We start from the raw sequence: 24,171 nt of genomic DNA on the forward strand, positions 1-24,171 counted from the left end.
CGATTTGGACCAAAAGACATATCCCGATATATTGAGGCTGAATATCGACATACGATATAAATCCTGATATTTTTATCGCAAAGTGAGAGCAACTGTTCAGTCAAAGTCAAAGCCAAACATGACATGTCACCGTTTATTTAAGTGAACATAAATACGGTATAACAACAAAAGTATGTTGTTTTTAAAAAAAATCAAAGCTCCATAAAATGCACATTTAAATAAAAAAATATCTTAAATAAAATTAAAAATCCTATGAAATTTAATAGGCCAATCTTTTTCTGAAATAAATATATTTATATGAGAAAAGAATAACGAACATTACAAACAAGAACTAAATATGACAAACCATATTAAGGGCAGCATTTATATATAAAGAAAGAAAAAAAAATCAATATATGCGATATGGCCTTATTCCATATCACATTTAAAAGTATATCAATATATCTTTTATATAATATATCGCCCAGCCCTAATCTGAAGTACAGCTTTTACCAAATACAGATGTTTATGGCTTTTTTTAAATTTTCATTCAATATCAAAACACAATTTTTCTGAATAATAATTATATATAATAATTTTATAGTTGCCAACTTGTTTGTACTTTCTCCTGTGCAGGGTGCTACAGAGAGTGATGTCGGCAGGCGAGGAGCGGGATGGCGAGGCGGCAGCGCCCCTGTACGTGTACGAATCCAAGGTCCACTGTGCCAACGTGCTGTTGAGCCTGGAGGAGCAGCGGCGGCAGGGCATCCTGTGTGACGTCACCATATTGGTGGAGGGAAGGGAGGTGCGCGCACACAGGGCTGTCCTTGCTGCTAGCAGCCGCTACTTCCTGCAGGCTCTGCTGGGTCACGGGTCATCAGGTGAAGCGGAGCCAATCATTAACCTGCCAGACAAGGTAAAGGGCCACAATGACAAGACAGGAAGTGTTCTGAGGTTCCGAGGAACTCAACCATGACCTGTCCCTGACCTGTCCCTGACCTGTCCCTGTGACCTGTCCCTGATCTGTCCCCGACCTGTCCCTGACCTGTCCCTGTGACCTGTCCCTGATCTGTCCCCGACCTGTCCCTGATCTGTCCCCGACCTGCCCCTGACCTGCCCCTGACCTGTCCCTGACCTGTCCCTGTGACCTGTCCCTGACCTGTCCCTGACCTGTCCCTGACCTGTCCCCGACCTGTTAAATGTGATATGGGATCGGACCATATCGCATATATCGATATACAGTCATGGTAAAAATTATCAGACCACCGTTGTTCTCTCTAATATCTTGTTCATTTTAATGCCTGGTACAACTAAAGGTACATTTGTTTGGACAAATATAATGATAACAAGAAAAAATAGCTCATAAGAGTTAATTTTAAGAGCTGATATCTAGACATTTTCCATGATTTTAATGATTTTGGTTACTATCAAGGGTAACCATGGAAAATGTCTAGATATCAGCTCTTAAATTAAACTCTTATATGCTATTTTTTGTTGTTATCATTGTATTTGTTCATACAAATGTACCTTTAGTTGTATCAGCCATTAAAATGAACAAGAATATGGTCTCATATTTTTTTTACACGAGTATCGTTCAAATTATTTAAGATATTTTTTATTTACTTTATGCACTTTATGTAGCTTTTATTTTTTTTTAAAAAGGTTCTCCTGTTGTTATACAGTATTTATGTTCACTTAAATAAACTGTTTCAATAAAACTACTTGTGACATGTCATATTTGGTTTTGACTTTGACTGAACATTGGCTCTCACTTTGAGATAAAAAAATATCAGGATATATATTGTATATTGATATTCAACCTAAATATATGGGGATATGACTTTTGGTCCATATCGCCCAGCCCTAGTTGATAGCAATGTTAGTTGCTGCTGTTTTCATTTACTACTGTGGCTGATCAGAGAACAGGTTCTGATTCCAATGGCTGATGTTACCATATCATGCCCCAGATCTGTCACATTGATTAATATGTCTGGGTGACTCCGCCTTATACAGTAATCACTTGCACAGGCCTCCACCACCTCAGACTCCACCCCCAATGACTCTAAGCATGGCTTTATTGTCCGCATCCTTTCTGCTATCCGCTCATAAATTACTGGAAGTCATTGTGGCTCAGAGAGGTAAAGCAATTTGGGTGAAATGTAGTATTTAAAATGTTTCAGGACTAAGGACACTGCCATATTATTGTTGCAATCTGGCATTAGGAAAAACATCAGGGGTTCACATAACACGGCAGTAAAGAATACTGGATTACAGCCTTCATACATCTGACATGTGTTTTAGCTGCCCTGCTCATGTGAACCTGATTAAAGTGATAAACTTCAGTGTTAATCAGTGAAGCTGATTTCTAATTTCTCACTCCCACTGTTTCATTGTTTCAAGTTTATTTGCTCTCAACTAATATAGCATATGGCGTATGGAGTATTAAGTCCTGATCATCCCAGTGGCACCGTGGTTTTACTCTACTTAGAGAAAAAAATCCAGCTAATTGGCAAATCTTGCAAACCATCAACACACTACCCTGTCGTAGGGTTTGGCGATATGGACCAAAAGCCATATCCCGATATATTTAGGCTGAATGTCAATATACGATATATATTCCGATATTTTTTTATCGCAAATTGAGAACAAATGTTCAGTCAAAGCCAAATATGACATGTCACAAGTATTAGCTCCATAAAGTGCAAATTTAAATAAAAAAATATCTTAAATTAAAGCCGAAGCTTCCCTGGAGCAAGGATCATAGTGCAAATTTGAATTATATCGATATATGCGATATGGTCTAATTTACATTTAAAAATATATCCATATATCTTTTATATCGCCCAGCCCTACCCTGTCAGGAACATGCTTGTGCTAGTCAGTTACAACAAGCCTCCAAGATTTCTCTGTAGTTGACATGCAAATCGATGGCTTCGTAGCCATCAAAATATAATTCTAGATATATTTTTAGTTTTGTTGTAGTCATTGTTTATCAGTTCAGAGTCGTGGCAAAAACAATAACTGATGTATGATAAGTAGCATTTTTATCATTCATTTGACCATTACATTTCTATATAGCATGTAAAGAGCAAATGGGAAGTTGCAAATGTAACAAATGATAATATAGCTTGTTGTTATAGTAATGTGTGACTGTTGATTTCAGTTGTCATATATTTTGATTTACAATTGAATTTGAGGCATCTAAAAACCTTGACTGGTCAAATGATCAGCTGAAAATTGTTGAACTGGGGGTGGGAAGTATTTTCAGGGAGAGATAAGAGGTCACAGTAGAAGTCACATGGCTGGGCGATATGGACTAAAAGTCATATCCCGATATATTTAGGCTGAATGTCGATATAAGACATATATCCCGATATTTTTTATCGCAAAGTGAGAACAAATGTTCAGTCAAAGTCAAATATAACATGTCACAAGTAGTTTTATTGAAACCGTTTATTTAAGTGAACATAAATACTGTATAACAACAGGAGTACCTTTTAAAAAAATCAAAGCTCCATAAAGTGCACATTTAAATAACAAAAATATCTTAAATTAAATAGACTATGAAATAAAATAGGCCAATCTTTTTCTGAAAGAAATATATTTATATGAGAAAAGAATAACAAACATTAAAAAATAACTAAATATGACAACCCTAGTAAGGGCAGCATTTATATAGAAAGACAGATATAAAATTTAAACTATATTGATATTCGCGATATGGTCTAATTTCATATCACATTTAAAAATATATCTATATATTTTTTATATCGATATATATCGCCCAGCTCTACCCAGTATGCAGAAATATTCAAATACAGTAGACGTGAGGAAAAGGGATACCCACTGAAGCCATTTTCATTCCCATATCTCCATATACTGAGCCCACTGCAGCCTCTGAAAATTAATAATGTTGATTGGATACTGATCAGTCATACTCATTGATTATTCCCATCTTGTTCTTATGCCATTGCTGCTTCTCATTGGTAAGATTGGTACCAGTGTGCAGCTTCTCCTGTGACAATACTCACATGTTTTTGCACTGGACGCAGTAGCTGCTGATGGTAGCTAAAAAATAGGTTTAAATGCACAAGACACACACACACACACACACACACACACACACACACACACACGCACACACACACAGCAACACACACTCTCACATACATGGATATGAACATACAGTAGAAGACATGCTGACTGTAGTGAACAAGAAGAAAGCAGGAGAGAGGAGAAGGTGAGGGGTAGGAGGGAAGGATAAGAAAAAGCATCCAGGCAACAAGAAACGTCATATGATAATAATAAAATGGGAATAAAGATAGAATGTAGCAAAAATAATTAACTGTGAAGCCATCGAAGTGGATGCTTGAGAGATAAAATTCAGTTTCATACATTTCCAGCTCGCCAGCCATTTCTTAAAGTCAAAGTCTGTATTGTGTTTTTCTATGATTTTGTTCAAACAATATTGTCTTTTACTGTGAAGAAGCCGTACTGTGCCCCTGTGTTCCAGTTAAAGCAAACTCATAACCACCTTTAAAATTCAATATAATTTCCATTGCGCCAATTCCATCAGTAAAGCAAGTGTCCTGGCTCTCTTTCCTCTTTGCATTTTTCCCAGAACAATGATGAAACACTACACTCACTCCAGAATTTTCACATTAAATGTATTGCTGCCGTCTCTTTGTTGGTACGCTTTTAATTTGAAAAAACAACAACAATGCCAAGTGTTGAGATGGAGCTTTGTTGATGGAAGCTCAACAGAAGTATGGCACGGGAGAAATGTATTTATTTTTTATTTTAGTGTTTATTTGATATGGACATAGAAATGACATTGGACAGAGCAGATGCATTGTTTAAGTGTTTTAGCACAAGTGCTAATTCTCAACACTTGCCCATAGGCAGTTTTTTGAAAATATAGGGCAATTAAAATAACAAGAATGGAAAAAGGAAGGACCAGACAAAGATAAATAAAAAAAAACACAAAAAAAGAAAACAGCAACAGAACAATGGAGAAAAACAAGTCAAAGAAGTGAAAGCAATTTCCAATAAGGAACATAAAAAGGCAACAGAGCAAAGGCAATATGAGCAAGCAAATGACAGGAAAAAATGCTTGGAATAACCCACATGGCAAATCACAGTATTTAGGCCACCCCAACTTGATTTCTTGCACTAAGTCAGAAGCTGTAAAGTAGACAGATATATGGCAATGCTAATAATTGTAGTACTTAAAATTAGGGCTGCAACTAACGATTATTTTCATTATCGATTAATCTGTTGATTATTTAAACAATTAATCGATTGTTTGGTCAATAAAATGTATGAAACAAAATATCAATGAGTGTTTCCAAACCACAAGATGACGTCCTCAAATCTCTTGTTTTGTCCACAAACCAAAGAGATATTCAGTTTATTGTCATAAAGGAACAAAGAAACCAGGAATATTCACATTGAAGAAGCTGAATTCAGAGAATTTGGACTTTTGTGTTTAAAACACTGCTCAAACCAATTATTCCATTATCAAAATAGTTGACGATTAATTCAATAATCGATTATTGTCCTATTAATCGATTAATTGTTGCAGCTCTACTTAAAATAACAATCAAATGCAATGGTAATGTTTTATTTGTTACTTTATGTGTCAGATATTGTCACCGGCCCTGCCCCCATTTGAAGCTGCTGCTCCACAAAGTCTAAATCGTTTTGATGTAACATTGACTCATTCCTTATAAGGCTCTGACAGTAAAACCCTTCTTTCATGTCACACTTCTCTCCTCTACAGGTGACAGCTAAGGGCTTTGCTCCACTGCTCCAGTTTGCCTACACAGCCAAGCTGGTTTTAAGTCGGGAAAACATCCATGAGGTAATCCTGTGTGCAGACTTCCTGGGCGTTCACAATTTGGAGGACTCTTGCTTTCGGTTCCTTCAAGCCCAGCTTCAGAATGACAGCCAACATGCTAGTAATGGTAAGGTGGAATATGACGATGACATCACAGCTGAGGACGTGGCCTTTTCTGAGGCGACATCCACGGATGATTCTGCAGAGATGAGGCAGCAAACCAACAACGTAGCAAGCACCGCATCACTTCCTGCTGACCTTTCTCAATGTCCCAAGTACAGGAAGTATCAGTACCAGATCTGTGATAACAAGCACAATGGAAAAGACCATCATGACAGTGATGTCATTTTGGCCAACCATACCTCAGTCAACCATGTGAGTGCACAGCTCAGAGACAGCAGCGCTCCTCTCACACCCTCTAGGATTAAAGAGGAACCCTTTGTGTTTGAGGAAGAAGGAGATGAAAGGAGTGGCTGCAATCCAGAATCATGTACCGAGGAGGTGCTGGAGATGGAGCTGGAGGTAGAAGGAGTTCCAGTAGCAACAGAGCACTCTCTGAGCCGAGGCTCACCATCCTCCTGCCTGCGCTCCTACCTCCAGAGAGGCGGCCTGGATCTCAACGGCGTCCCCAGCACCACCATCCAGCAGCTCCTCACCAACAGACTGTCCCTCAACCACTACAGAGAACTGGTCAAAGACAGGCAGAGGGACAAGAGGGACTCTCTCAAGACGGGCATTGCAGATTTCATGCCAACAGCACTGACTGGCATTGGCAAGAACATGGAAAGACCAGTGTCCAAAGCCTCATCCTCTAAACATGAAGGAGAACTAGACAGAGCCAGTGTCATTTTCTCTTCATCAGCTGGCGAGCAACAAATGTTGGCACATTCATATACGGATGATAAGTTCAGAGAAAAAGTCTCAACCCTGATGCAGGTAGAAGCTCCTTCTCCTGGTCGCTCATGCCTCACCACCAGCTGCCCTGTTTCCATCAAGACATCAGCCCACTCCCCTCCCCCTTCTGAGCCCCGAACCCAGACTTCCAGCTCCCGTTCCTCGTTCTCCTACCCAGAGGACACAGGAAGCGGTAGCTCACCTTTCAACCTTCCCCAGTTTGACTTCTCCTCATCCCCACACTCAGGCTCCACCTCTGGACTTCCTAACTGCCTGGCTGGGGTAGTGGAGCAGAGGAACCCCCACAGTGAAGACATGGTCTTCTCTCAGGGTTGCAGCAATATCAAAAGTGAACAGGGATTTGGTGCCAGTGGTGGCAACTCCAGTGATGAATCAGGCTCTTTCTCAGAGGGAGACAGTGAAAGTGGCGTCTCCAGAATCTCTGGCCCTGAGGTTAGTATGCTCCTTTTATTCTATTTCCCTTTTGTGTTGGCATCAAGGTAAATTTGGTTACTCACACGACTGCCACTATTTTGAGAGCTGTGTTATGTTATGTGTAACTTTTGCTAAACAACTGTCACTGACCACAAGTTACAGTGGGACTGAATCCCCCCTCATATCCTAAAGTTTGAATCAGTTGCTAATTAGGGATGTGCATTTCAGGCAAAAGTAATATTCGATAATCGTGGGGTTCTAATCGATTAATATTCGAATATTCGATAATAAACCCCACCGGCGAAGCAGTGCTCCCAACTTCCCAACTTTTTTTGCTAAATTTGGCAACTTCAGAACCCCTTAGCGACTATTTTTCAAGAAAGCAACTGGAGACAAATCCAGCGATTCCTTCTTACTCTTCTTAACGAGCCGCTAACGAGCCGGAGGCCGGCTTGTTAAGAAGAGCCGCTAGAATTAGCTACAGTTAGCTCTGTAGCAGTACAGTGTGTATGTGCTAACAGGCTAACAGTTAGCTCTGTAGCAGTACAGTGTGTATGTGCTAACAGGCTAACAGTTAGCTCTGTAGCAGTACAGTGTGTATGTGCTGCTGCTGCAGGAGGTGTTCACTTAGCGTTCTCTGTTTGTTTACAACAAGCACCAGACACAGTTAGTTATGCCTTTAATTCACAATCACTATGTTTATGATCAGCAGAGACTCTGTGCATAATTAGCCATACTGCTTTCAGCTGCTGGTCTTGTTCACAGTTAGCGGTGAAAACCAAACGTCACCTCCAGAGTCTCTAAATCCCTCTGGGGGCTAGCTAACTTGTCCCGCCGTGGAAAACACCCTCTCCCCTGTTTGTTTCTTCTTCTACAGCTTGGCATCTAGCCCGCCACACTGTAACTATTGGATTTTTTATGATTTAATGACTATTCGAAATATTCGAAAATCAATGTACATCCCTATTGCTAATAGATATCAATATTACTGGTCTGACTGAGAGGGAAATGATTACATCACAGGGAGGAAACATGTTGTTGTTGTATTGACTTGCTGTTTCACTTTGGTGATAAAACTACTTAAATGTTTATCAGTGAGTGGTTAAGATGTCGTGGAGCCATTACCCAAGTACAAAAGTCTTGAGATCTACCTGATTCACTAATATAAGTTCATCAGCAGTTAACTAAAGCAAACTAATACTAGCTTAAAACAGAAACTGCTTGTATGTCGTCAATATTTGGCACACAGAAATGTGCAGCCCACTGCTCCTAAGATGGGTTAAATACAGAGTTTGAATTTCCCCATTGTGGGACGAATAAGAGAATCTTACCCCACACTTAACCTACTGAGCCTATGACAATAGCATACCTGTCAAGTTTTGGATTTGAAGATAAGGGACATTTTCCAGCACCTGCCGCGAGCAGTCCCCCCACCCCAACCAAGCTCCAGTATCCCTGGAGCTCAAACCAATTATTCGATTATCAAAATAGTTGACAATTAATTGAATAATCGATTATTGTTCGATTAATCGAATAATTGTTGCAGCTCTACTTAAATCCCAGATTCTCTCCTCGATCCATTCACATACACCCATTGTGATGTGCTACAGATATGCAGGCAAACTTAAATTACATCAAACTCGGTTTAAAAAGAAAAACAACAAAAAAAAACAACAAAACTCATTCTGAGAATAATAATACACAGCATGTCTAGCTAAGACATGTACTGATGTTGCCATAGATTCCTATACTGAAAGGTTTTAATCCAGCTGTATATTGTGTTACCACAGTAACAACCTGAACTTTAAGAGCACATATTGATGCTAGTAGCACGTATCAACGATTCAATCATTTCTTTCAAACATATTCTCTGTGTGATTAACAGCTGGGTCTATTCTTAGACAGTTTTCCCCTCAGGAGGTATTACTCACTTACACCCTTCCAAACGTTACTCTTTGGAGTTAAAAGAGCTGTATGGTTGCCATGGTGATGCCTAAGAACATGCAATATCTGATGAGGTGTGAGATGAGTTTCTTTACTGAAGCTCCCTCTCTCTCTCACACACACACACACACACACACACACACACACACACAAACACACACAGACATGGAGGATATCTCTTTATTAGATGTGAGTGTTTGTGGCCTTCAGCCTGTGGATGAGTCACTAGAGGTGAATGTATGAGGTGTTCAGCTATTCTGACTAGACATACTGGAACAGACACTTGTAGGTTTTACAGGGGTCACAACTACAGAGCCGCCCTATTTAGCTGAAATAACTAAATGTCTGTATGTATAGTGTCCTGTGTGGGACTACTTTTTGACCCACAACAAGCAATTTTTGTTGTTTTTCTAAATGTGTTGCTACTGAATTCATCCTGCCTCACTGTTAAGGAATGTCTTAGCTAATATGTAGTTGGATTACTTAGATACAAAGGAATGACAGTCATGCAGGGCTTGAAGACCTCCGGAACGGTGCCGGAAATCCCACTCTGGATTTTTTTGGTGTTTTTTTTTTTTTGATCATGTTTTTTAAAAAAACACACCAAAAACCCTTAGTTAGTTAGATCTGGATATGACTGGTAGAGGGCAGCGTTACGGTGAATATCGTACAGCCTGCCGGAGAAGAAGAAGACGCATGCTCGCTGATGCAAGCGTGCTTTAGACCCAGGTCATTACTATTTTTCAAGAAAGTGACTGGAGACAAATCCAGCGACTCCTTCTTACTCTTCTTAATGAGCTGCTAAGGAGCTGGAGGCCGGCTTGTTAAGAAGAGCCGCCGTTAGCTACAGTTAGCTACAGTTAGCTCTGTAGCAGTACAGTGTGTATGTGCTGCTGCTGCAGGAGGTGTTCACTTAGCGATCTCTGTTTGTTTACAACAAGCACCGGACACTCTGTGCACAGTTAGTGATGCTGGTTAATTCACAATCACTATGTTTATGATCAGCAGAGACTCTGTGCATAATTAGCCATGCTGCTTTCAGCTGCTGACGTTGTGCACAGTTAGCGACGGTGAAAACCATACGTCACCTCCAGAGTCTCTAAATCCCTCTGGAGGCTAACTGGTAGTGGAGACATGCAGAGTGAGTGGACTTTTGAGAGGGCGTGGCCTGAGACTTTCCCGGTCGTAGTCGAAACGCGGCTATATACGGTCCGTGGGTGCGCTCTCCCACACCTCAACCTTTCTGTGGATTTCCACCGGGCGTGGTTCCACAGCGGTTTTGCTCCGTCCTCTGCCTGGCGTCAGACATAAAAGATGCATAAAAGATTTACAGGCACAGGATTTTTTTTCGCTTCAAGCCCTGGTCATAGAGACGAACTTTACATTGTTTGTTGCTAAATGATTCGTGTTGATGTCAACAAACAAGTTAAAAAGATTATGTTAAACCCCACAAACAGATAATAATATGTTGGGTAATTTTTGAATGCTAATATTATAGTTTTCCTAGTTTCCTTAAAGAAGTAGGACTTTTCTCAGCTGTAGAAGAGGCAGCCATGTTATCAAATTAATTTGTTACCATTCATTCATTATCCTCAGACACATAGAGACAGACAATCACACTCTCATTCACTCCTACGGACAATTAAGAGTCACCAATTAAACCTAAGTGCATGTTTTTGGACTGTGGGAGTAAGCTGGCGAGAAGAACATGCATAAATCATACAATCATGCTATTTTCAACACTTTTTGGATTGTTCTGGATTTCTCATCCCAGCTGTTACTGTCTTATTTCACTGTGGGTGTATTTATAGCATTATACAAGTGCCACAATATCGCAGTAGCTTTATTTGAAGAACTGTATTATGCAGGTGCAAGTCACTGACACATTTTTCCACGTTTCAAAATAAAAGCCTTGTTATGTGCTGAAGCCACAAATTTCGACGGGACTTCTGACTTGAAACAGACACAGGAAGTGTTGAGTTTGCATTAACTTCATTCATTGCCTTAAAAAAAAGGAGTGTATCAGAAGATGGGGTGGACTCATACTACTACTAGTATATTATGACCAAAACCCCTCTCTCTGCTGCTAGATTTATTAGACTTAATTAAATTAGTTATTAATTTATATGTAAACATGTTTCCATCTAAGCCTTTTAAGCCAATGTTTCATTTACTTTAATCCTGGTTTTATGTGATTAATGTTGAAACTGATAAACATTTGTGTTTGATAATATTCACCCTGAATCGTGAATTTGATACTTTCTGTTTTCATTTAGATTTTGCACAGTGTTCCATCTTCTCTGGGGGTTGTAGATGTGTGCCAGTTGCTGCTGCTAACAGAACCATATCAATGTCTTAAACATAGTAATTTAAACAAATCATCAACATCTTGTAAGAAGTTGGAAGTTTGTTCAGTCGACCTAGCTCAGGGGTCGCCAACCTTTACTAATAAAAGAGCCATTGTTGGCCAAAAAAAGGGAAAAACCTTATTTTGAGCCTAAAATGAAGATAAAACAGCCTTCATTCTAAATTAGCCTACAGAGATTACTAATAGGTCATAATGAGCATTTAATTCTATGTTTTTGTCAGAATGCAGTGAGGACCCAAGTGCAAATGAGAGGCTGGACAACAAAGAAATATCTCAGGAAAACTAGGAAAACTCAAAACTAGACTTGAATTGGCAAAAATTGAGAGGTTATGGCACTGGCTTGTAGACTTTCATAAGCTATGATGCACATTTGGGTTGACTAACTTTAAAAAAACCAAACATTTTTACTGTCGTATATAATCTAAACATGTTAAGATGTAGTGGCTCAGTTGGTAGAGCGGGTTGCCCACCAATCGGAGGGTGGTTCGATCCCTGACCATGGCAGCCTACATGTCGAAGTACCCTTGAGCAAGATACTGAACCCCAAATTGCTCCCGATGCTGCGTTCATCGGTGTGTGAGAATGAATTCCCAATGGTGGCAGGTGGCACCGTTTAGGGTAGCCTCTGCCACCAGTATGAATGTGTGTGTGAACGAATGAATGAGTCAGTCTGTAGTGTAAAGAGTAAAGTGTAAAGTGCTTTATAAGTGCAGGTCCATTTACCATTTACAGTTGAAGAAAACCAATTTCTTTGGGCCTACACCAATGACACATTCATTTTAAAGAAATAAACATTTCACTTTGTATACATTTTTTTTCAGAGCTGTTGCAGACGTCCTGAAGAGCCACATGTTGCCTACCCCGACCTAGCTAAACCAAATACAGTCTAATTTAACTGTCCTGTAATACAGCCATGTAATGTTCAGTTTAAACTGTTTTAGAGAGACGTACAGGTCATTTTGGAGGCAGTCCATGATGTTGTTGATCAAATGGTAAATGGACCTGCACTTATATAGTCACTTTTCTAGTCACTTTACGACCACTCAAAGCTCTTTACACTACAGATTGCGCTCATTCACCCGTTCATACTGGTGGCAGAGGCTGGCACCTGCCACCATTGGGAATTCATTCACACATGTAGGTTGCCATGATCAGGGATCGAACCACCAACCTTTCGTTCAGTGGGCAACCACTCTACCAACTGAGCCACATCCGCCAACCAACACCTCTCTTCAACTCTTTTAATAATATCTAAACATTGTAACCTTGACTGAGGTTGACTAATAGATTCGACTGCATTAGTTTAATGTTTGTTAAACTGGCAACTGAGCTTATTGACAAAGGTAACTAACTGTGTGTGTGTGTGTGTGTGTGTGTGTGTGTGTGTGTGCGTGTGTGTGCGCGTGTGTGTGCGTGTGTGTGTGTGTGTGTGTGGGTGTGTACCTACATTGTTTATAACTCCATATATATATGTCGTGGGCTGCGTCCCACTTCTTTGCCCTGACCCAGTTGTCTCACCCATAGAGCGGACACACACAAACACACACACGCACACACACACACACCCTAGGGTGCCCTGTAGGCAGGTGGAAGGTGCCTTGGCCACATTCCCTCCACCATCTGCTCCTCCTGACCCCAGATCTGCCCTCTCAAATCAGGCCAGCCCACCCAGACCCTCTCCAGCTCACTCTGCATTCAGCTCTTTTACATTCAAATGACAAACATTAAATTGTTTTTTGCATCTTTACGACAAAGAGAACAGTCTTATATCTGATTGATGTTCTGTTCTAATATTGTTAACTGTGAGTCATAACATAGAATAAAAGATTTATATCACAAAAAGATAAAGAGGGGTAGTGGCAGTACTTGGCTCAGTTATAGGAAATGATAGGAAATGCTCTTTTGCCTTTTTACTTTTTATTTAGGTATTAATGGAGATATTTAATTGTTTTTCTTAATCAAGTATTCTACTGATTATTTATGAATTTACTGAGTAATCACAATATGAAGATTCATTTGAGATGCAGCTCAGTACTGTGTGTCACGTTGTTATTTTCATAAAGCTGTAATATTAATTGATTAATTTATTAATGTAATAGTATTCAATACATTAAAATACATTTTTAAGATGTAAAAAGATTTGGAACATTTGATATATAGTGCATATATATATATATATATATATATATATATATATATATATATATATATATAAATACCATTTGTTCAACACATTAAGTACTAATTAATCTTTATAATTTTGAATTAATCTCTTTCCAGACAATCATGACTTGGTACCAGTGCATTCCTCAGATCTTTTAGTTTAATATGATATCAATCATTTCTCTGTAGTGTTAAAATGAGCCTGTTAGAGCCTCTGAAAGAAAAACTCTGTCCACAGGCTAAAACTAAATTCAACACTGGCATTCACATTTTAACACAGGATAACTGATATTTCAAATCATGTTACTAAACAACTCTGTAAGCCCGGTTAGATCAGTCCAGCTCCAATCAATGTGCACAAAAGAGAAAATGTGGTCACTGCAGGCAAAGTAACAGCTGAATTAAGTAAAAGATAGAAATCATAAAAGTAATCAATCAAATCAAACACTGTAATCAAATACAAAAAAAACCCAAAACATTAAAAATATTGTAATATATTTAAAATGCAGTTGAGATTTGGACGTTACAGTAGCCTAGAAAAGCAAATTAGCAAATTAATAAAATTGAAAATTACTGTAATGTATAAGGGATACTACTAAAACATACCTACATTGAAAATTATTTGAAAATTATAAATTATAAGATAAAAAAAATCTTTAGATTTAGAAGTGTTAGATAATTTATCTTGTTTTAAGAGTTAATTTCTTGTTTTAAGCGTTCAACATGCTTATTTTTAGATTTAATAATCTTAATTTAAGAAATCTTGTCAAGGTAAATTATCTGTCCATGCAGCAAGATCATTTCCCTCAGATTTACTGTTTTTATCTTGTTTTTAGACTAAACACCTTTTTTGCTGTGTACCTATTTGTCAAAATGTGACTTGAAGTCCAAACATTTATTACATTTCCAACATGATGGTTTTATTTATCGGCAGTGAATGTGGATTGAGGAAAGGTGACTCAGATTTACTATTACATACTACATAATACATACCAATGCATTTACATACTGGTGCTCATTTAAATGCACTCAGTGATCGATCTCAGAACATCATGTGGCCCAAACCCTCTTCTGGAGGCCTGGCTGTACTGGCTTCATGTTTGGATACTTAACAATTATTTTACAGTGTGTGTTTAATGTAATTGTCTTTTGAGTTTATGACACAAAAACCTGCAGGTTTTTCTGTTTGTTTGTTTTAAACACGAGCAAGTGATGAAATGAGGTTTCACACACTGGAAACCAGAACACCACACACAGAGAGAAGAGAATTGCTTTCTTTTATTGTTATTAGTTTTTCTTTTCTTAATTCCTTTAAAATGAATGATAGAATTATAATAATTTATTGTAAATATTGCTTTCCTTACTGTTATCTTTTTTTTTTTTTCTGACGCTTGCTTTGGCAATATGTACAATGTTACGTCATGCCAATAAAGCCAATTGAATTGAATTGAATTGAGAAAGAGAGACAGAGCTACACTTCCTCACCAAATGTAAAAAAATATAAACTAATTAGAGAAACACATTTCCAAAAATGTGAATCTGTCAAAAAAGGTTTTTTAAAATGGGGGACACACACAAAGAGAGAGAGAGAGAGAAAGATAGATAAATACAGCGAGAGAGAGAGAGAGAGAGAGAGAGAGAGAGTGATTGGTGAGTGGATTTATGATCATCCAAGGCTCACTCTGTCATTCCAACCTTATTATGTGACTGCGAGTCATGGAGCTATATATAGATGTCTATATAGTAAAGGACAGGCAGCACCTACACACACTATACACACACACACACACACACACACACACACACACACACACTTCCTTATGTTTCCAGAGCAGTGAATGATGTCATTGTGGTATGCGGGCAGCAGACTGTTGTGATGTGCTCTGCTGCAGTGTAACATGGAGCCAATACAATAGAAGTAGTCAACAGAGTATTCACTCCTAAACATTGCCTTGGATTAAATAATCAACATTTAAAAGTAAGTAGTTGTCCACAGCTACAGCAACAAAGCAGTCAATACATAAAGAAATACTAACACAGAAACGGGCAGACCAGTAGAGGGATACACTGCAAAAAGCTGTTTAGTCTAAAAACAAGATAAAAACAGTAAATCTGAGGGAAATGATCTTGCTGCATGGACAGATAATTTACCTTGACAAGATTTCTTAAATTAAGATTATTAAATCTAGAAATAAGCATGTTGAACGCTTAAAATAAGAAATTAACTCTTAAAACCAGATAAATTAAAGCTGCCAGCAGTGATGAACTGGCCCGAGCAGAGTGACCTGATGATTATTCGTTTCTTACCAATAAAAAACGTTAGATTTAGAAGTGTTAGATAATTTATCTTGTTTTAAGAGTTAATTTCTAGTGTTCAACATGCTTATTTCTAGATTTAATAATCTTAATTAAAGAAATCTTGTCAAGGTAAATTATCTGTCCATGCAGCAAGGTCATTTCCCTCAGATTTACAGTTTTATCTGGTTTTTAGACTAAACACCTTTTTTGCAGTGTAAAAGAATGTGAGTATAACAAAGGTTCCAACAAATGAGTTAAGCAGAGTGAATGACATCATCAGTTGCTACATTCAACATTATGAATTACAGCAAAACACACATGGTACGAATGCATCTGATATAGATTCATAGCAGTAAATGAAAATGTGTTTGTCCATATTTAAATGAGGTAGTGACACAAAGAGCTCACACTCTGTTCTCTTTGTGTCACAGTTGCTGGAATCAATAAACAGCATCATACTGACACCTAGTGAATTTACATTGTATTAACCCTCTGGAGTCTCCAAAAGCACCAAAGACTTGTTGACTCCATCCAGACTAGAAAACAAAGCAGCGTGGAGCCCTACTGTAAATTTACCTCTAACGTTCTGGCTGTAAACTCCATGAGGCCAGTTTCAGTTTGATGATGATATACCAAGTACAACTGGAGACTAGCTCAAATAGATTTAGTATCAAATGATAGAACTGGATGGAACCCTCTTATATGTTAGATGTGAAACCTTTGTTCACATTTGCAACATTTAAAATTCTTTATTGAGCATGATAGTGTTTTGAAAGTTAAAAAAAAAGATTCAAAATCACATTTTATGTTGGACTAAAGGGTTAAAAAAGACACAAAATGACCAAAAAATACACACAATGACTAAAAAAAGGAACAAAAAGACACAAAATGACTAAAAAAGACACACAATTACCAAAAAAAGACAGAAAATGACAGAAAAAGACAAAATTACCAAAAAAGACACAAAATTACCAAAATTGTTGGTTCAAAATGTTGATCCAGTAAGTCAGAATAAAAAATATATTATTATTAGGTCATATAGGTGACCAACATGGCATTTAAACATTTTTAAGTGGTGTATACAGGCAGGATGAAAAGGATTCAAAAGTGGACAAAATAGCCCAAGACTCCATAGAGTTAACCTCCATCTGGCCTCTTTTGAATGCTGCTCATATTACAGAATGCCATAAGATTAATTCAGATTTACTTCAGAAAATGTTACAATTAAAAAGTACTCCACTGAGTAAAAGTCCTCCAATGAAAATACTACGTAAGTAAAAGTAAAGAAATATTATGAGCGATATATATCATATACTATTACTATATATATTATTACTGGTGCATTAACCCTCTGGGGTCTATGATCATGCCGTCCTGATCAGATCACGTGAAGTTTCACAAAAAAACATTCAACATTGCCATTCCCAGGTCATGTAAAACCAAAGATATAAGATATTAATGATAATATGTAATTTTGCACATAGTTTGTTTTTGAAGAGTTGCAGCTAACAAGAAAAAAAAAAACGGCTATAAATATACATGTTTTTATGGGACTTTTTTGTATGTAGTTTTATTATATTTAAATTTTACCTTTTTATGTGTTCATGTTTGTATCCTATGTTTACATTTTCAAATTCCGAAACAGTTCATTGAGCATATTTGTGGTTTTTATCGTAGTAAATAGTATAATTTTTCAACTCGGATTTCATGATTTTTGTGTATTTTTGGGCTCAATATGTTGATAAAGTAGGTTAAATTGAAAAAATAATTGTCACATCATATAGGTGAAGAAAAAATGGATATCAAATATGGGTATAGTAAACAATAGTAAATAGTAAATAGTAGTATAGTAAAACAACAACAACAACAATATGAAAATGAATATTTATATACATATATGAAACAATGTATGATGCTGCTTATACACATTTTTCCATGAATAGCATATACAACACCACAATAAGAGTGCTTCTTAGAAACACTTTGTAGACTGTTATATAACTGATCCAACAACTTAATTAGAATTACATTCAAATCACAAACATAAAATTGTTTTTTTTGCATCTTTACAACAAAGCACAGTCTTATATCTGATTGATGTTCTGTTGTAATATTGTTAACTGTGAGTCATAACATAGAATAAAAGATTAATATCACAAAACATATACAGAGGTAGTGGCAGTACTTGGCTCAGTTATGGGAAATGATGACAGTGATTAATTACGACATATTGATATGATATGATATGATATGATATGATATGATATGATGTGACTGTAAAAAACAACCTGTTGTTTTTACGGTAAAAAAAACAGCAGCTGTGGTTGCCAGAACTTTACCGTAATAAATACGGTGAAACTTTTTCTAATATTACGGTAAAATGATATTAACACTGTTGATTTCACATTTAAGATTGACATTTTATTCCATATTTTACCTTAAAAAATAAAAAGTTTCTCCATCAAAAGAAACGCTGTTCTGCCATAGAATTGACAAGAAAATATTTTATAAATGCTGCATAAATGAAAGATTTTACCATTAAATATTACAGTATATTTCTGTTAGAGGTGTTTAGTACATTTAACAGTGAGAAAATGTACTTTTACAAAAAAGAAATGCAAAAATCACAGTGACGGCTTGCCGTCACTGTGCCAGTGTATTTTACAGTGGAGTAATGTATTTTTCCAAATATAAATAATGTAAATACATTTACGTTGTTTCATTGTTACTGAAACTGAATTTACTCATTTATCATTTTACTGTCATGGTTTAGCAGTTTTTCACTGTAAAAATCTAGTGCTCTAAAATGAACCAAAACCCTGTGGTCCTTTTAGGTAAAGCTGCCCTTCCCTGTGGACCAGATCACCAACCTGCCACGCAATGACTTCCAGATCCTCATCAAGATGCACAAGCTGACCTCAGAGCAGCTGGAGTTCATCCACGACATCCGCCGCCGCAGCAAGAAACCGCATCGCCGCCCAGCGCTGCCGCAAGAGGAAGCTGGACTGTATCCAGAACCTGGAGGGAGAGATACGCAAACTGGTAGGGTCATATTACAAACACACTCTATAGATCAGTGGTTCTCAACCTTTTTGAGTCGCGACCCCCAATTTAACATGCATGTTGTCCGAGACCCCCCGCTCACTGAACACAATCCTCACACGCACAGTTCAGATCACCCAAAAAAGAAACAAAATGACCAAAAAAAGACACAAATTGACCACAAAATGACCAAAAATGACCAAAAAAAAAGGAAACAAAATGACCAAAGGAAGAAAAAAAAATTACCAAAAAAAAGACACAAAATGACCAAAAAAAGGAAACAAAATGACAAAAAAAAGACACAAATTGACCACAAAATGAATTACCAAAAAAAAGACACAAAATTACCAAAAAAACAAAACACAAAATGACCAAAAAAAGACATGAAATGACCAAAAAGACTAAAACACATTAACACATGAACACTTTAACACAGTGGAGACAGAGCTGACTTCCAAAATGATTTTGCGACCCCCCGAAATCATCTTGCGACCCCAATTGGGGTCCCGACCCCAAGGTTGAGAATAGCTGCTATAGATAATCACACTCACACTCTCTCTCTCTCCGTCTCTCTCTCTCTCTCTCTCTCTCTCTCTCTCTCTCTCTCTCTCCTCTCTCTCTCTCTCTCTCTCCTCTCTCTCTCTCTCTCTCTCTCTCTCTCTCTCTCACACACACACACACACACTCTTGTACTTTTATCTTTGTGAGCCCACATTGGAACAGTGAATTCCCTTGCAAGGTTAAAATAGTTTAGAATTTTTCATTAGTTTTACAGTAAATTTTGCCTTTATTTACTTTGTCTTATCCATCTTCATTATGAATGAAAAAAGTTGACAAAGAAGAAAACAAAGGACATTTTCACCTTAATTTTAGTTAGTTTTGTAACCACAAAATACAGTTTCAGTTAGTTAATTAATTATCTTTTGTTAAACATAAACCTGATGTAACTTTAAGCCTTAAAACGAAGTCTGAAATCTCAAAAAAGCCTTTAAAGAAGTGAGGACCAACCGAAATGTCCTCACTTTACAAAAATGTCCTCACTCTGTTGGTTAAAAAACGTGTTCTGGTCCTCACTATGTAGGAAGTACAAGAACACACACACACACACACACACACAAATATCAATATTTAAGGGATGTAACAGGTCTGAAGCTTCCAGTGTGTTGCTGACTACTTGCTTGTTCTTTGGCTTATAACAGGGGTCGGCAACCTGAGGCCGTCTGCAATGGCTCTTACAAAAAATGTATACAAAATGAAACGTTTAATTCTTTAAATTTAATTTATCATTGGTGTAGGCCCAAAGCAATTTGTTTTCTTGAATTGTAAACATGTTCAGATTATATACAGCAGTAAAAATGTTTTTTTAAAATTTAGTCAACCCAAATGTGCATCATAGCTTATGAAAGTCCAGTGTCATTACCTCTTAATTTTTGCCAAATTCAAGTCTAGTTTTGAGTTTTCCTAGTTTTCCTGAGATATTTCTTTGGTTTCCAGCCTCTCATTTGCACTTGGCTCCTCACTGCATTCTGACAAATCATGTAAATAAAGGCTTATTATGACCTATTAGTAATGCCTGTTTTATCTGGCTCAAAATAAGGTTTGTAGCTCCATTCCGACTGTTTTTCCCTTTTGTGTCCAACAATGGCTCTTTTGTTAGTAAAGGTTGCCGACCCCTGGCTTACAGAGTTCTTTACATGGTGCAGCACGCCCTCTGGTGGCCATATTGGCAAATTGCAGCTCCACATTCTAAAGCAACTGATTGTGACATTTTGTTTCAACACAGAGACTGGAAAGAAATTAACAATCAAATTAGGTATAATGGGTGTTCCCCACTAATGTTTACATCCTTTTCAGCTATTGTAAACAACCACAAAGTGGTACTATTATACTGTATATATTTATTATTTATATTACACCTTAATCTAATCTAGGAATATGCACTTGCATGTATTTAGCATGCAACTAACCAGCAAGGTTATTATAATTAATGAAAACTAACAAAATAACGAAAACTAGAATTGAAAAAACATTTTCCTTAACTGAAATAAAAATTTAAAAAAGAGGGTTTTTTTAAAACGATAAATAACTGAAACTGTATTTTGTGGTTACAAAAGTAACTAAAATTATAGTGAAAATGTCCTTTGTTTTGGTTTTTGTCAACTGTTTTCATACGTAAACCTTTTGGTTGATATGAAATCTATTTAATCTATCCGGTTTTATGACTGAATAAACTTTTTGGGGCTGAGATGCATCAGACAAAGGAAATGAAGGAAACATTTATTGTGACTTTATTGAATCTCGCACCCAACAAATACCCCATTACAAAAAAACCTAAAACTAATAAAAACTAAACTAAAACTAAGCATTTTTCAAAAAATAAAAACAAATTAAAACTAGCAAACTCACTCTGAAAACTGAATTTGAAAACAAAAATTGACAACAAAATCAAAACTAATGAAAAATCCAAAACTATTATAACATTGCTAACCAGAGGCCCAGGAGTTGAGCTGTAGTTACAGCTGTTGTAGTTGTAGCTTCAGTTACGCTAATGTGCTGACATTGATATGAACACAACGATTAAATGAATGACTCACGCTGTTGTTGTGATGGTGGAGACAGTCATCACAGCTGTTGTGATGGTGGAGACAGTCATCACAGCTGTTGTGATGGTGGAGACAGTCATCACAGCTGTTGTGATGGTGGAGACAGTCATCACAGATATTGTTGTGATGGTGGAGACAGTCATCACAGATATTGTTGTGATGGTGGAGACAGTCTTCACAGCTATACCTGACCAAGTTTTCACTGTCTTATGAACTCAGGTGTGCGAGAAGGAGAAGCTGCTGAGTGAGCGCAACCAGCTGAAGGTGTGTATGTCGGAGCTGTGGCAGAACCTCTCTTTCCTCTCCCAGCAAGTGTGTAGGGAGGTGCAGGGCAGCCAGGCACCTCCTGTCTCCGCCAGCATCGACCTCACATCCAACCCAGCGTCGCCTTCTTCTGACGAGGGCTCCTCCCGGCCCAGGTCACCTGCTTCACAACAGAGTCAGGGGGGGCAGGAGGAGAGGAAGTGTGGGGTGGAGGTGTCCGGTCTGGGCCAGGAGAACCCAGAGTGTCCACTGGAGCTGGGATCCACAGAGGAAGTATGTAGCCCCACTGTAACAGTGGATTTCTGTCAGGAAATGACTGAGAAATGTACAACAGAGGAACAGACAGGAGCGAACTGTACTTAGAGTTTGGTGGCAAACACTCATACTTCTCCACACCTTGATATTTGAAGTATTTTTTTCTTATCTCTAGTGGATGACATAAGCGTTGTCTTATCAGCAATACTGTTCAACAGGTATTTTGGACTGGTGATAAAACAAAAGCACTGGCAGCTTTTTCTCCTTTTTTTTTTTTCTTTCTTTGTCTCATCCTGACTTTTCTTCCCGTCAGCTTCCCTCCCTCTCTCGTGCATCATGGGAGGTTCAACTCAGGAATTCTTCAGAATGTTCAGTAATGTCCCTGTTAACATGTGCATGCACTTTACTTTACAGTCCTGTCAAATCTTAATAATTACATACGCTTGATTAATTTGTAAATATAATTAATAACTAAACAATATAATAATCATAATAGTTCATATTTGATCTGTAAGTCTGTCTGAAGCAATGTTTCAACATGTTTCTTTCAGACAGTGGCACGTCCAGATCGTTGTTAATCTCATGTCTGTTTTAGGTCCAAGACTGGACCTGGTTAGCCTAGCTTAGCATAAAGCCTGTGAGCAGCCTGGCTCCATCCGTAGTGAAACAGCATGCCTATCAGCAGCTGTACTGTTGTGCTTTAGCGCATTTAACTGCCAGATACAGTTGATCCAGGTTCGGGGTTTGTTCTCAAACCTGGCAACCCCACTGCACTTAGTGTCAGCAGAATTGGAATAGCCGAAAAGAACTGTTGGGGCCGGACTGTAACGCCCACAAACGTAATAAAAATCTGCAGCTTTTAATGTAATAATCCCACAAACCTAATGCATTTTCCACAAAGGTAATAGCAGCTGCCTACTACAAACGTAACACGAGATTTCCCACAAACGTAATAACTATTACCGCCGAGCGCCGAGAAGACGATCAAACTTGACTGTCTAGTGCAGGGATGGGCAACTGGAGGCCCGGGGGCCGCATACGGCCCGCACCCTCACTTGAAGTGGCCCTCAGTACAACTACATGCATTTGAGCATGAAATCTTAAAAGTGCAGTGTAAAAATGCACAAAATTACTTCTTGCAATTAATGTTGGTCTGCTGTTCTTGATAAACTGATAAAATAAGAAATCACAGTAAGTGGTTATTTTTTATTGCTTCAAACCTTTTGTATTCCTATTTTTACTGTTCTACATGCATTTGAGCATGAAATATGTTAAGTTACTGCACTGTAAACATATTTTCTGGTTAAGTGTACGGTCCTATATGTGGCCCTGTGGTAGTTTTGATGAAAAGCTGTGGCCCCTCCAGCATTTAAGTTGCCCATTCCTGATCTAGAGGAAGTAAAAGTCGTAACAAGGTTTCCGTAGGTGAACCTGCGGAAGGATCATTAACTATTACGTTTGTGGGGAAGTGAAAATCTTCAACTTTCAATATTTAAATAAGTTCCCACAAATGTAATAACGCAATGAATAATGGCCGTTGTGGTTGTTGTTGTTGTTGTGTTTGTTTGTCTATACATACACTACTAATACTGACCGCGGGTGCAAAATCCTCCGTTGTGTGTTAGCGGAGTGGAGAGCCAGCAGATGGATTTTGCAAACGTATTAAGGCCCTGCAACATAATAGTTATTACATTTGTTGGAAATCACATGTTACGTTTGTAATAGGCAGCGGTTATTACGTTTGTGGAAAATGCAATACGTTTGTGGAATTATTACATTAAAAGCTGCAGATTTTTATTACATTTGTGGTTTATTGCGTTTGTGGGTATTATTACATTCGCGTTGGTTGGCCTTCTAGACGCATCTTTGAAAAAGCTTAAATACACTTTGTTTGTTGAGTTCCATCTCTGTTATTTATTATAAATTAATATTGATGTTGGGTTGTGCTTATAGTAGATGTAACTAACACTTTTGGAGCAGTACTTGTGCTCAAAAGAGGGAGATGTCATAGCAGACAGAATTGTGATTTCTTTGAGCAGAAAGGACCACTAGGAGGCTGATAACCTCTTCAACTCTGCTGCTCTTCT

General features: G+C 37.9%; 1 protein-coding gene across 1 annotated transcript in view; it reads left to right on the forward strand.

Moving 5' to 3' along the window:
- bach2a (BTB and CNC homology 1, basic leucine zipper transcription factor 2a) overlaps nt 1-23,943 on the forward strand; it is a 67,857-nt gene extending 43,914 nt beyond the window's left edge. The window contains 5 exon segments of the mRNA XM_059352912.1: nt 616-895; nt 5,762-7,165; nt 18,755-18,883; nt 18,885-18,962; nt 21,785-23,943. Coding sequence (XP_059208895.1) covers nt 632-895; nt 5,762-7,165; nt 18,755-18,883; nt 18,885-18,962; nt 21,785-22,192 — 2,283 coding nt within the window. The 5' untranslated portion in view covers nt 616-631 and the 3' untranslated portion in view covers nt 22,193-23,943.
- The last annotated feature ends 228 nt before the right edge of the window (nt 23,944-24,171 follow it).

The sequence above is a fragment of the Centropristis striata genome, chromosome 16 (genome assembly GCF_030273125.1).
Source record: "Centropristis striata isolate RG_2023a ecotype Rhode Island chromosome 16, C.striata_1.0, whole genome shotgun sequence".
NCBI classification, from domain to species: domain Eukaryota; kingdom Metazoa; phylum Chordata; class Actinopteri; order Perciformes; family Serranidae; genus Centropristis; species Centropristis striata.